Source organism: Corapipo altera, unplaced genomic scaffold, assembly GCF_003945725.1.
Source record: "Corapipo altera isolate COAL_440 unplaced genomic scaffold, ASM394572v1 56, whole genome shotgun sequence".
NCBI lineage: Eukaryota > Metazoa > Chordata > Aves > Passeriformes > Pipridae > Corapipo > Corapipo altera.
The window spans coordinates 11974760-11988356 of record NW_020884896.1 but is presented as its reverse complement, the minus strand read 5'-3'; the positions used below and the strand labels follow the sequence as shown (position 1 = coordinate 11988356).

Genomic DNA, 13597 nt, shown 5'->3' with positions numbered 1-13597 from the left:
CACTTCCCTGGGAAAAAAAAAAAAGCCAACAAAAAGGAACAACAGAGTATCTTATATATTGAGATACTGATCTGAAATTTCAACAACAAATAGTGAAGAAGAGTCCTTATCCTTGACTTGAACTTTTCTGCTGAGGCAACATAGGGATCTGGAAATTAATGAATGATGTTATGCACTCAACCATGCTATGAATTATTACTTTTTTTTTCTATTACACTTACAACAATGAATCTGAGAACATCTCAAACATTTATTCCTGCTACATCCTCACAAAGTAGCATTTCAGTTTTACAGAGAGCATAGAGAAACACCATGCATCCACAAACACATGTGAATCTGGTAACAGAGCAAGGGCTAGGATTTACTCTGGGTACAAATTCCAGTAAGTGCAAGTCCTCGCAAGAATTTTCTTCCTTTCTGATATGATTAACTACAATCAGCCACCTAAAACTTCCATGCTTACCTCTAGTTAGCGAAACCATTTCACTACAGAGTAAGTAGTGGTGAACCCACCGTTGTGTGAATCTGAGCAGAAGGAGTGAGAGGCAGATACAGCTGCAAACGCACAGGAAGGGGAAGGATTGATGGGGAAAAAACACAAGCCTGAAGCAGTTCTGTACCTGGAAAAGTGTCTGAATGACACTACCAGGGACAAGTCTGAAAGCCTTGAACAGCAGTTATGGGTATCATGCTGGTATATCACTGGCAGAGGACAAGGATAAGGAAGGTTACCCTTTGATCACTGCAATCCACTCTACTGCCTTACAGGGTTGTCCCTATGCAAGGCACCAGATATTTTACATCCCACTTACATTCAGACGCATTCAAAAGAAGCTGAGGACACTGAGTACTCAATAGAAGATACTACAGACTGTTTATCATTGAATCGTGAATTATAAGTAAGAAATATATATATATATATAAATAGTATAGATTAAGCACAGAATGGGTGAAAAGGATAGATACATTGTCATTCTAAACTTTTAATGATCGTGTCATGCTGAGTCACTCTTAACCCTAAATATAGTTTGTCATTGTAATTTTCTTTGCAATCTTTCGCTTACACCCTAGCATGTTTTGAGCACTCATGACAACGTTATTGAAATGAAAGACTTCAAGTGACAAGAGGGGTCTTTTTTGGCTACTGTTCAGGTTCGTACTTCCTGCTTAGCAATTTGGAAAATTCACTTAATACTAACATTTCTCAAATCCAAACATTTTAGAAAGATTAGGTTTATAAAAAGGGATTCTTTTAGAAGTGATTCACATACAGCTACCAGTTTAAAATGTCCCTCTTTTGGATGTATTATTTTGTCTGCCATTTTTCCATATTAAGTACCTCTCTGTCATTTTCAAGCTCATCTTCTCCATTATGAAAAATATATGCAGTTTAGTGTGTGGCTTACTTGCCAGGTCCAGTAAGATTCATAGGAGCTTCATCTCTCATTTCCTTTATCTTCATTGGTTTATATATTTAACCACTTCCTGGATTTTTAGCTTGGAATTTTTTTAAAATACATCAGCTTTTTTTTTTTTTTTTTTTGGTTATATAATTTTTTTAACCTGGGAAATTGCCAGCAGGAGTAGCCTTGATACCAGAGAAACCTGCAGAAATTCTTGAGCAGCTCTGCAGTCAGGTATGATTCACTAGGCTGTACAAGTTCTGAGAGCCTTGCTAGTTTCAAACTCATTCCAAAACCAGCATTTGATGGTTTCTATACTGTTCCCCTTTTCATGTTCCACAAAGACTTAGTCATCTGGTTGCACTGTTTAGCTGGTCCTACATGTAGGTACAGTGCTAGACCTAGATGGCAAAGGGATAGTGCAGAGAGATGCAGAACTGAGCCCTAGTCTTGTACAGACAGTACTGACCTGGATCAACTATTTCCCTACAGGACATGAGCTGACATGGAGATGTCTCTGAACTATATTCCTTATACCTCTCATTCCAAAATTATGAAGCAGAACTACACAAGGCATACAAATAAGAGAAGTCGAGAATTTGTCATGGTGAAGGAAGATTTATCATAACAAGCAACATCCCTTCTCTAACAACCATGACCTAATTAACACAAACCCAGACTTCTCAGCTATCTGTGGGTGCTCTGAGTTAATATCTTTGCTGGGTCCAAACCAGTTTCTTCAGAAGGACATTTCTAGTGATTTCACTGTTATGGGACAGTTAGTCCACAATCAGAAAGAATGTAGGCAATAACTGAGTTCACTGTTACAAATTCACTCTTACTACAAGAAAGAAAGTGCCCCATTAAGATATATTTCCTCAGTTTGCTATTCAGTTTTACTAACAGAAAATTTTGAACTTTAAACCTTACGTCTTCTCTTTTCTGCTTACAACAGTAATTGAATATACAGAGCACAGAGAGTTCATTTCCCATCCCTCATCTTAAAAGTGTTTTATTACTAATAATATTAGTTCATTTGTATCCATAAGCTTTAAACCTAGCCTTCTACAATAGCTATACAATATTGACTGAAAGGGGTTAGATCAAATGATTCTAGAAATTGAGCAGCTCCCAACTTTTAAGAGCTACTTTTAAGCAAGAACTGTCCCTATCATGCTTTTAAACTGCTAACAACAGAAAGCCCTGACATCCTTCTGTCAACATTTTCCTGAACCACAAATTGCTCATGCATTAGAAATTCACTTGAAATGGCATAAAAAAAGGCTGTGAAGCAAATGTATTCCTGAAGCCTGGGTCTGCAAGCCAGTGTAATTTCAGAAAACACCATGCAGGCTGGAAAGACAGCAGATGTAAGGACTGAATTTAACTATAGATGATAACTCAATTTATTTTCTCTGTAGTCTAGTAACTCAATAAGTCTTTAGCAGTTTTGTAAATAAACAGATGGATGCCATCAAATGCCACAGAACGATAAATCTGATTGGTCTCTGTATAATTTTGGACAGCTTTATCCCAAAAATAGACAGTCCAAGCACCTTACCCCAAGAGTGTGCTTGCTAAATTAAATGCTGGAAGGTAGATTATGGGCAATTGCATTGTTCCTGTAACGAATGAAACTTTCCATGATGGCAGGACTACGAATCAGGACAGATCTCAACGTCACTCTTTTTAATCTCAGATTGACTTCTGTTGATTAAAGAAAAAAAGATGTTTTTCAAGGAATTCAAAGTTAGAGGAAGGATAAATAGGTGATGGGACCCTTGCTGAAAGATTTAAATCATATATAACTTTAACTTTGAAAGGTTTATGATTCTAATTTAGCTGTAAGCCATCTGCTCCACATAGTACGTGTTGACTGAATATAAAACCAGACCACCAATTTTCACATAGGAAGGACACTTATCATCCAGTGTGTCACTTGCACAGGGATTTGTTCACTTTACCTAATTTTTCAGCTCTAACTAGACATCTGTTGAATCCTCGAAGTTTAACAGCACAAAATTAAAAAAGATGCTCTGTTAGGTTAAGGTGTACATTCACATGGGCTGAATGCAGACAAGACAGGCCCTATTACTGCCTTTCAGTAAGAAACACTGGGTCTTTGTGTTAATATCAAGAGCAGTAGAACAAAATGCTGCTTTATAGCATTATCTGATCATCAAGTTTCCATTTGTGCAAAATAAATCATACTACTGAAAGATTTTTTCATGAGATTTCTATTAAAAAAAAATAAGTATTGTATGACCTTTCTCAGCAAAACTCTCGAGTGAGAACTTCATGTTTATTAGTTGCCTTTATAATTTTTTTATTTCTTTTTCTTTCCTTTGTTGACATCTCTATCATTCATGTCAAAAGAAGAAAAGCACACTATGATTTCTTTCAAATAGGGAAAGCTTAGCCTTGCAAAGTGCCTAAGGGTCTGCCTGGAAGACAATGAAATTTGAAGACCCAAGTTTACAGAAATTTTTCTTTTTCCTATTTATGAATTATTTTTCTACATCCTATCAATTTTCCTCTGACTTTCCAAAGCCCACTAATCCTCTGGCTTCTTTATCATAGAATAGGTAAAAAGAAAAAAAGAAAATCACATCCAGTAATACAAGTATAGGATTTCAAAACCTAGGAAAGGAAATAAGACCAAGTTCTGTAAACTACCACTTTGTTTAGAGGAAGTGATTATGGTGAGGATACTAGAGCTCTGAGTCGTAAGAGGCAAAAATATAAAGGAACAGCAGTTACCCACCCCTCCACAAGGAGCTCATTGAAGGATCCTAGGGCTGTTCCTGCCATTTGGCAAGGCAGGGAACACAAAGTCCTGGCTACCATAAATCTTGCCCAGACCTTCCAAAGGACAAATCACTGCTAGAAATCTATGCCTTTCTACATCAACAGCAAGCTGATGATGATCAATATCAATATTCTGCAGTATATTCATCAAGAAAAATTCTTGACTCTTCCTTGGCTTCCAAAAAGTCCATTATAACCATGCTATATGGAAGCCAAAGAACTTCTAAAGAAAGGAGCCTATGCATATCTTTAAATTCAGAAAGCCTATGAAAATGGCTAAAAAGCATCAAGAAACAAAGGAGGCTGTGTTATAAAGGCAAAGAAATGTAAGAGCCAAGTAAGAATTCTCTTAAGTTAGACTTTTCAAAGGTTCAGTAAAACAAGCATCTAAGGATTTTCACTGTATATAACTAAGAGACCAAAAAAGGAAAGAGTCATTATGTAGAAAGAATGAAGTAGAGATCAGGTATTTTCTAGAGATTGACCCAGGAATATATTATTTGATGGTATTCAAGGAAGGACACAATGTTTATCAAAGACTGTACCATCAATATGGATAATGGAATGAGGATATAGAAACAGAAAAAATAGAAGTTTTATGCAATGACATTAGGGTAATCAGAACACTAATTCTGTAAGAATACAAGAAAATGAAGGCTGGTAACAGGGAAATTTAATAATCTGTCATGTCAAATGCATAAAAATTGAGAACAGTAACTGCTGTTTATTTCAAACTAAATATTGCGTAGATTCAAGGAAAAAATTATTTAGTTGTTTACCACTCTATTAATCAGACTCAGCTATGTGATACTTTGGAAGAAATAATAATTAAAGGCAGGTAAATGGAAAACAGGTCAAAATGCACCAACATTTCATCAAAGTTTGTGCCAGAACCACCTGATAGTTTTATACAATAAATTAACTGATTTTCTGGGTAAGAACATGGAGAATATTTTCTAGATTTCTGAAATCTTTTACTGTAAGAAATTATCAACAGATAAATTATCAAAATGAGAGTTTAGTAAAGGAGCTATGGAGAGTAGCTAGTGGCACGAAGGAGAGAAGACAAAGAGTAGTTTTGAAGAGAAAGAAGGCTGCTGAAGTTAGAACACAGAAAAAAGAATGAATCTTTTTACCAGTCATTTTTGTTTTTATTAAAGAGCTTGGTATTAAAGTAGGAGTAAGCTGCTGAAATTCAATCCTGACAAACTTCTCTATGTATCATCAATACCGAGAAGGCATAGAATATAATCTACAAAGAGATGCATGACCTAAAGAACTTGAGGAATGTACCTGCGTTTAGATTCAACAGCAAATTCAAAGCCATGTATTTTGGGAACAAGTAGAAACTTACACTCTAAAAGTTTACTGCCTGAGGAAGAAAATAAGGGCAGGGAAGTAAGACGTTGGCCACAGAAATACCAAGTTGGAAGGGGAGTAAATTGTTTAAAAAAAGTAAATGTTAAAAGCAACAAAATGTTAATGCCACGGGGCAATGCCAGATGGGACTTCACATGGCACTCTGAGCACAACCTGGTCATGCAAGGTAAAAAGGGATGAACTGAAGCTGAAACTGGGACAGTGCTACAAAGGTGCTCAGAAGACAGGTCTGTTTAAAGCAGACCTCATTTGCCTTGGTAAAATGAAGGTGGAGAGGAGATATGATTGCTGTGTTAAAACATGGGGGATGATGGATGAAAACAGCATAACCCCCAAGTACTTCAGCTCATGGTGAGCGGGCAGGTATGGTTGAAAGATGGTGTTTCCTTCCAGGTTAGAGCCTTTGATTTGAAAGTTTGGGTTCTAGTGTGTCTGTTCTTATCCAGACTCTTAGGATCATGAGCATTCATCATTGCTTCTCTATTCCCCATGACAACAGGGGAGAATAAATCAACAAAGTGTCATTTGGATGCAACCTGAAAATAGCTCCCACAACCTCCACAAACAGTGGAAGAGATAGACATGATTGTACTTACACTTCCCAGAGTTAAGAATTTAATACCCTCTTCAGATATTCTTTCAGTTCCCTTTATGCAGCTAAAGCTGCAAAAACCCCCAAAAGAAAAAGAAAAGGTATTTCTAATACTCTGGAGAAACAGTGACAGTTTTGTTTTGAATAATGAATAACTAGTTGTCAAAGAACTGTTCACAGTGCTTAACATTTTTTATAAATATGCCTCATTTTATTGAGTCCCTCTTCAGCAGGAAGTCCAGTGATAAAGTAGTAAATCAACCATCTCTACCTCCTCTATTCTCCTGTTCTCTTTTTTTTTCCCTTTTTTTTTTTTTTTCAGCTGATAGCTCCACAGTATGCAGTTTGCTGTCCAAACAATAAGCTACTTTTGCCAAAGTGTGTGGAAGACACATTGCTAATATTATACTGCCTGTTTTTTATATTAAAGCATTTATGTTGTTCTCAAGTAAATTCTTCAGAATTTAAAGAAATCACGGTTCTATGGCTAGAATAATGTAAAAACTAATTCTTTACAAAACTACCTAGAATTGTGCAAAAGACCAGCCAAAATCAATACCTACCTCATTCTTCATAACTTACAAGGCTTCTTGTGTTAAGAACCTCAGTGCTTTTCAGGTAGATTTTACCCTGCAGGTTCCAAAAGTAATTGCTTTGGATTTGGGTTGGAGAAGGGGTAGTGGTGACTACTGGATCCTATTACCTACTTTGTTTTTGCTATTGCCATAAATATTTTTAAAGTAATCATTGGCACCATCTGCCACTTACCACTGTGTTTTTTTCACAGAGTCAATACTATAAACACAGTCTGCTCCCTCATCTGATGCTGTGCAGAAGGATGGAAATAAGCAAAAAATAGTCACTCTGAAAATAGACCTTACTACTTAAAAGAAAGCAACTCCTTCAGTAAAATAATCTTCAGAATAGATTATTTCAGTTTACATCAAGTCTTAGAGCTATTTTGTTAAGTTAACTGAAAAAAACTCCAGATTTTACATCTTGTGAGACCATGGCAATTGACAAGCCAGTCTCTCAGTGTCAATAAGTTGAAGGTACTGCTTAATATACAAATTAGAAATTTAGTTTTAGTTCTAGTCATTAAAACTCTAACAAAGACCATTCTGATTTTCTCACACAATGTTAATTTTTCTATTTTTTGAGCATTTAACTGGCAGTATGTTGGTAACTAATATGGAGTATCCCTCAATGCAATCACTAAAATTACATTTCTATACAAAATGTTCTAGTCATGTCTTAGGTTAGAGAGAAAGATTAAACTCAGTCTTCACACAGTCTAAACAGTAAATGTAAACTCAAAAATTTCTGTTCCTCACTGAGTCTTTTAAAATAATCCATCTTATGTGTAGACCTTCTGCTCTAACAAATATGACTGTGCACCTTTGCATAATAACTAAAATGCCTGACTCACCCCTGTATTTTAACACAAGTACTAGAGACATCCACACTGGCCTTGTGTGATTTATTTCCAGATACATGTTGGCACTTCAGAGAAAATTAACAGAACTGAGATTTTAGAGATTTTTTTTTTTTTTTGAGTGGTCCTTAGCAAATCATAGAATCATAGAATCAACCGGGTGGGAAAAGACCTCGAGGTTCTGAAGTTCACCCTTGACTCTTCAGCCCATCTACTGCTGTGAGGCAGGAGCTTTTCAGTCTGCATATGGATGTACTTGTTAGTGCAGAATCAGATTCAGATGTTTACCTTGTCTTTTTCTTTGAGTACATGAGAAATGCTAGAACCCTCAACATGTATACACAGCCCCCTAATAATGTGTATTCTGTGCATCACACTGTACAATTCGCTTTGTATTCTGTTACTAACTTTTTCATACATTTTTCCTGTATTTTCACATCTTTAATATTCTGTAATTCTCCAACATGAAAAAAAAAAGACCATAAGAGATTCAACCACCTTCTGTATGTCTTAATTACAGTATATTTTCATCTATCTCTTTTACTTATATTTTTCTAGAACAAAATCTCTACTCACCTTTGTAGCACTACTGATTTTATTAAGTTATTTTGCATGTATGAAAGGACTGAGCAAGGAATGTGTTTGTAGCAGGTAGAAATTCATAGGACTTACATGCCCCAGTGTATATCTGCAATTAGTTCACTGCATACTGAGATAGGTACACATATGAACCCACTCTACATATGAAAAATACAACCTATGGTTTTGCTTCCAGAGGTCATAAAAATTGAGCAATATAAGTAAATAAAATAGTCTATAAAAACTAGCAGTTAATTCATATTTATGAATGTGCCTCTTAAGATATGCATTAGCTTTTTTATATTTTAATCAGAGAAAATTACAAATAGAATCAAGAAGGCCTTGTTACTGTTTTCATCCAGAGCTAATTGTCTTGTAGAACACTTAATGAGTCGTTATTCATTATGATGGTGAGTACAGGGAAGGCAGATGGCATGGTAGTTTTATTGATTCTGTGATCCTACTGTAGCTTGCTGATTAAGTAGGATTGAACGCCACAGTTAGTGTGGCCAGAATTACATGAAATTCTATTTTGAGTCAAGGATATCAGACAGGATGTTTCAGATAGCACTGTTGGAGAGGCCTGGGGAACACTAGATTTTGCCATCTTAATTTATACTTATAGCAACAGAATACTGCACGTAGTCTTCTATTTTAATTTCCATTTAATTTCCAAGTGTTATTTTACCTATTAAGTTAGATTCACCTCAGCTAGTCATGGCCACATAGATGTTAGGTATCCATTAAAGTTTAATAGAGAGATACATATGTAGACCTGCAGAGACCATTCAGCTCACTGCTTTAATAGGGAACCTCCTTTACTGGGTGTTCTACCATTTTTACCTTCTTTGTAGATAAGGAAATGCTGCCATGTGAAAGTAACATAACCTGCAAATAATTCAGAAATTACACTCCTTGATTCTGAATTATTTTGAAATGCTTTAATATTCTCATTTCTCTTTGTGCTTTATGGCATTTAGTGGCCTTATCCAAGAACGATGCAAACATTATTTTGTAAATTTATTGTACAATAACTCAATACCTCAAAGCATGGGATTTAGTTGGCTTTAGTAGTAATGATGACATGATCACAGTTCTTTTAATAGAATTTATCACATTACCAAACTATTCTTTCTGTATTGCCCAATATATCACCAAAACTGTATGAAAACCTTGAAGGAGTTATTCTTGGCCCTTCCACTGCTGGTAGCTCATTGGCACCTTTTTCGGCATTACTTTATATATTATAGTTTTGTTTCAGTCTAACCTGCTTTGTTCAATACCCTGTGCAATGTATAATTTAGTTCTTTCTAGAGATTTGGTTGCAACTGCTCTCGTTATTAGATCTGCTTTGATATTAAGAAGAGTATAAGCTATTTAAAGCATGGGGTCAGACACTACAGCAATAAATGACGATCTCTAGCTTCAAATGTATCATAAACCTTGTCATATGTGCACTACACTGATGCGTTCATATTGATACACACAGGAATTGTACAGACAATTGTTATGTTTTTGAACCTTTTATTTTTGATCTGACTACAAAGATATGGTTCCGTCAATGTGTCAATTGAAGAATGAAGAAACCACATGTTCTATCACTCCATCCAAACCTGAGAAATTTAACTTCCTTAATGTTTTGCATTGATCCTTCTAATTTATACTTTGGTTCTAATTTCTGCCTTAATCCAAGCAAAATTTCATTTAAAACCAGTTGGTACTCCAGAGAAGTATAACTGAATTCTCAGCTTATACCTAAAAGAAAACGTAAGGTCTGCTGTTCAATACCTAACCTACTACAATGACTTTCCAGATTTTCAGGATGTTTAATTCTACAAGTCGTTCCTTCATTGAAAAAGTCCCTTTTAAAAACATGAGTCACAATGAATAGTGTTCCTCTTTTGCAATAAACTCATTTTTATCAATATTTTGACTAAAGCTGCGTGACCAATCTATATAAAATCTATCTAAAATCACAGATTAATTTTAAGCAGTTTAACTGTGTCAACCAAGCTATTACTTGTATACTTACAGAATTAGCACTTAGAGCTAAACAATGCTGTTGAAAATCTGTAAAGTTCTGAGTATTTTCTGCAGGAAGTGGGGAACACATAGATTTCCACTGGGACATATGGTCTCTGCTAGAGAAGTTTTTGCTGTGCATAGCCTTTGGCCAAAGCCCACCATCTGTAGCTTCAACTTTTCTTCCAGCTGCTGATAAAGGTGAAGTATAAAACATATGCCGCAGAAAGAGCAACCTTTACATTAGGGTTTGGGTTTTTTTCTTCGGGGGTTTTTAGTTTGGTTGTTTTCTTTTTTAATATTCAGAGACGCTTTTTAACAAAATATTTGTTATATAAAACTTGGAAAAGTAAATCTCAAATTCAGAACTTGAAAAATTAGGGATACAACTGACAGTTCCAGTGGCGCATAGATTAGTTATTTGTTTAAAGATTTTGCTTCCTTGATTCTGGAAAAAATGGGATGAAAAACAGTAACACTACAGGCATTCCCTTCTTATATTTCAGAGATTTGCATGGAAGAAATGAAACCCACAGTCTCTCACTGTGAACTGAGAATCAGTATCATTGACATATCATTTAAACAAAAATGCTTGACACACTGTCAGCTTTATCCTTGAATGATCCCAATGAGCTTGAAAATGGTTATATGCAAGTAATAGAGGATTCTAATATTACTTGGCACAACATAATTACTGAACACACTACTTTCATCCACCTAAATATCATCGTTTTCATCTAGCTTAGGTCGTAGGGGAAACCAACTGCATAGCAAACGTGTGCACAGCACAAAGGTTCCACACCATTTCCAAAAACTTGGCAGTGTTCACAGCATCTGCTCCCAGGAAGCCCAGGAAAGAAGCAGCAGGTAGTGCTGCAGGATAGGAATGAAGTGAATTAGCTACAGGTATGCCAACAAACTTGCATAATAGCTTCTGCCTAGTCTACGCATGGTTATGTGTAGAGAAAGCAGTCCACAAGTACCAAAATTCATTATTGCCAGATAAAAATGATTATAGCAATATAATCTAATACACTCTAATGGTTGAATCAGCATGGCTGCACACCTCAAGCATTTCTATTTGTTTTTGACCCTGAACAAAGGGAAAGTTGTGGGACTAAAATATTTTATATATTTTTAAACACTAAATAGCTGACAAATACCATAATAACAAATGGAGGAACAGCATTCCAAACATATGCCTGAAATGCTGATGGAAGACAGAGCAGAATAGGAGAACATAACACATGTAAAAAATAGGTATGTTCTTTCATACATGGAGAAACATTCAGAATTACACATCTGATGTGTTGTTGAACCAAAGTCCTGTTTAAAAAAGTCTATTCCTTAAATGACTTACAGACAGCAAAGAATAGCAATTACTTTTAAAGAACTCCTTTATATGGTAACTAGAAGATGATTATGAAGAAACCAGATAAATACATTTTTACTACCAAGATGCACATCATAGGTAAATCTGAAAACAACAAAAAAACTCCTCCAAAACCATTTTAATCTTCAATTTCAACAATTACTTTTAATTTCCTTTCATAATTTTTCTTCTTGTTGCAAGACTATAAACACCTTCATTTCCTTAAAACATGAAGAGGGAATACGCTAAATATCCTTCCTCTCTCATTGCTCTCTTCAGAGCACTTATATTTATATATTTCTTCCAGGAAATGTATTTGACAAAGCATCAGTAACACTTTTATTTTCATAGCACTTTCAAAAATGATACTCCAAGCCATAAACAGCATTTTAAAAACTAAGTCCTCATCTTAGAACTCAGGGGAAAAAAATATATAACACCCTTCCCCCTCAAAAAATGAACTAAACCCCCCAAATAAATAACAGATAGTGATCAGGCCAAAAGAAGAAGAACACCCAGCTGAGTTTATTTCCAACACAAGTCAACTGAGTTTGCCCTTATCATTACTCAATACTTTTTAATCTCTTAAATGGATTTTTGAAGGTTAAAAGGATATCTTTTTGGCTCTTAATGATAAAAGTTAGCCTGAAAGCATATTTTCTGGTTTATAGGAGCATTTTGGGCACATACCATGCAGTTTACTATTCCTTACAAAGTTGTTCATTTCGACAACAGCTCCAGTGAATTCTGAAATAGTAAACTGGTCACATGTGCAGTGTCACAGCACTGGCTACACTTTTTTGTCATGGTTGCTTTGTATTATGTCATTGAAGGCAGTTATTTAAAGGATTTAAAAAGTGTATTTAGGTACCTTCTGTTTGGGAAGTATTTTATGAGAATGGTTTTGTACAATGATCTAGAATAGATCATATAATGTAAGTTACCACAAGAAGTGCTTTCAGATAATGCAAGTGGTGCCTTAAAATGAGGTGGGATCATTTCCAAAGTGAACACCTCCCTAATGAAGCATTCACTCACACAATTCCAGGTTTTATCTGACAGGCATTCTGGGAAATACTAATATTCTAATTGTGTCCTCGACAGCAAAGTACTGGGATTCATTGTGAAAACTAGACTACACTAAATATCAGCTTGAACTGGGAATACTCACTGATATTCCCTGTACAGCCTCATTTATAACTTGAACTGAAGCTATAGAAGGGACAGCATAGGAAATTTTTTTGCCCTGAAAGACAGTGTTGGAGCATATCGACATGCACAGGTATTTGTTTCTGAAGTCCTAATGAGATGTGCCACTGTACACCAGCCTGGTTTAATCACTGGCCTTTTTATTGTGATGCAACAACAAATTCCAAACCAAAATTCCTCCATTAAACATCAGCGCTACACTTAACGTCAACTTGACTGAGTAGCTCCTTGTATCCATCCACTGTGCCATTATTTTGGACACAACACTCACCCACACAAGTCTTACCTGACTGACCAGGCGGGGGGACTCCTGACGGTCCTCTGGGAAGACACAAAAACACCGTCAGGACTGCAGCTCTGTTTCCTGAACATGGCTCGATGGCAATCGGTTTAGGAGCACCCTGAAAAAGGAACATACTTCTGTAACATCTGAGATTTCCATTCCATTTTTACTTGTACATCTTTAATTTATTTTTAAGTTTCACTGTAACAGTAGGAAGATATTTTTCCCAATTAGTTTGTTGCATTTAAACAGATTGTCCTAATCCTGTTAATTGACTTAAAAATGGGCTTTAACAGCCCACGCTGCAGACCTAAGCAAACAGAAAAAAATTAAAAGATCATAAAGACAACAAAATTATACTAATTTTTATAGTTCGCTAAATGTAGTAATATCAACTTAAAGCTTAGAAAACAGCAAAACCTTTTGATATCTGAGAGCAGCACAGCTTCCCCTGTTCTGTTAAGAAGTATCCATGTGAAAAAATTGTGCTTCAACAGCATCCATTACTGCCTAA

The 13597-nt window shown here is 35.7% G+C and overlaps 1 protein-coding gene across 4 annotated transcripts in view; it reads right to left on the bottom strand.

Annotated features, from left to right (window-relative positions):
* The window catches only part of ATRNL1 (attractin like 1), a 529120-nt gene that overhangs the window by 38888 nt on the left and 476635 nt on the right, over positions 1-13597 (bottom strand). For all 4 annotated transcript variants that reach the window (XM_027647923.1, XM_027647924.1, XM_027647918.1 and 1 more), the window contains one exon: positions 13087-13201. In XM_027647923.1, the coding sequence (XP_027503724.1) occupies positions 13087-13201 (115 nt within the window). The remainder of the gene's footprint in view (positions 1-13086; positions 13202-13597) is intronic.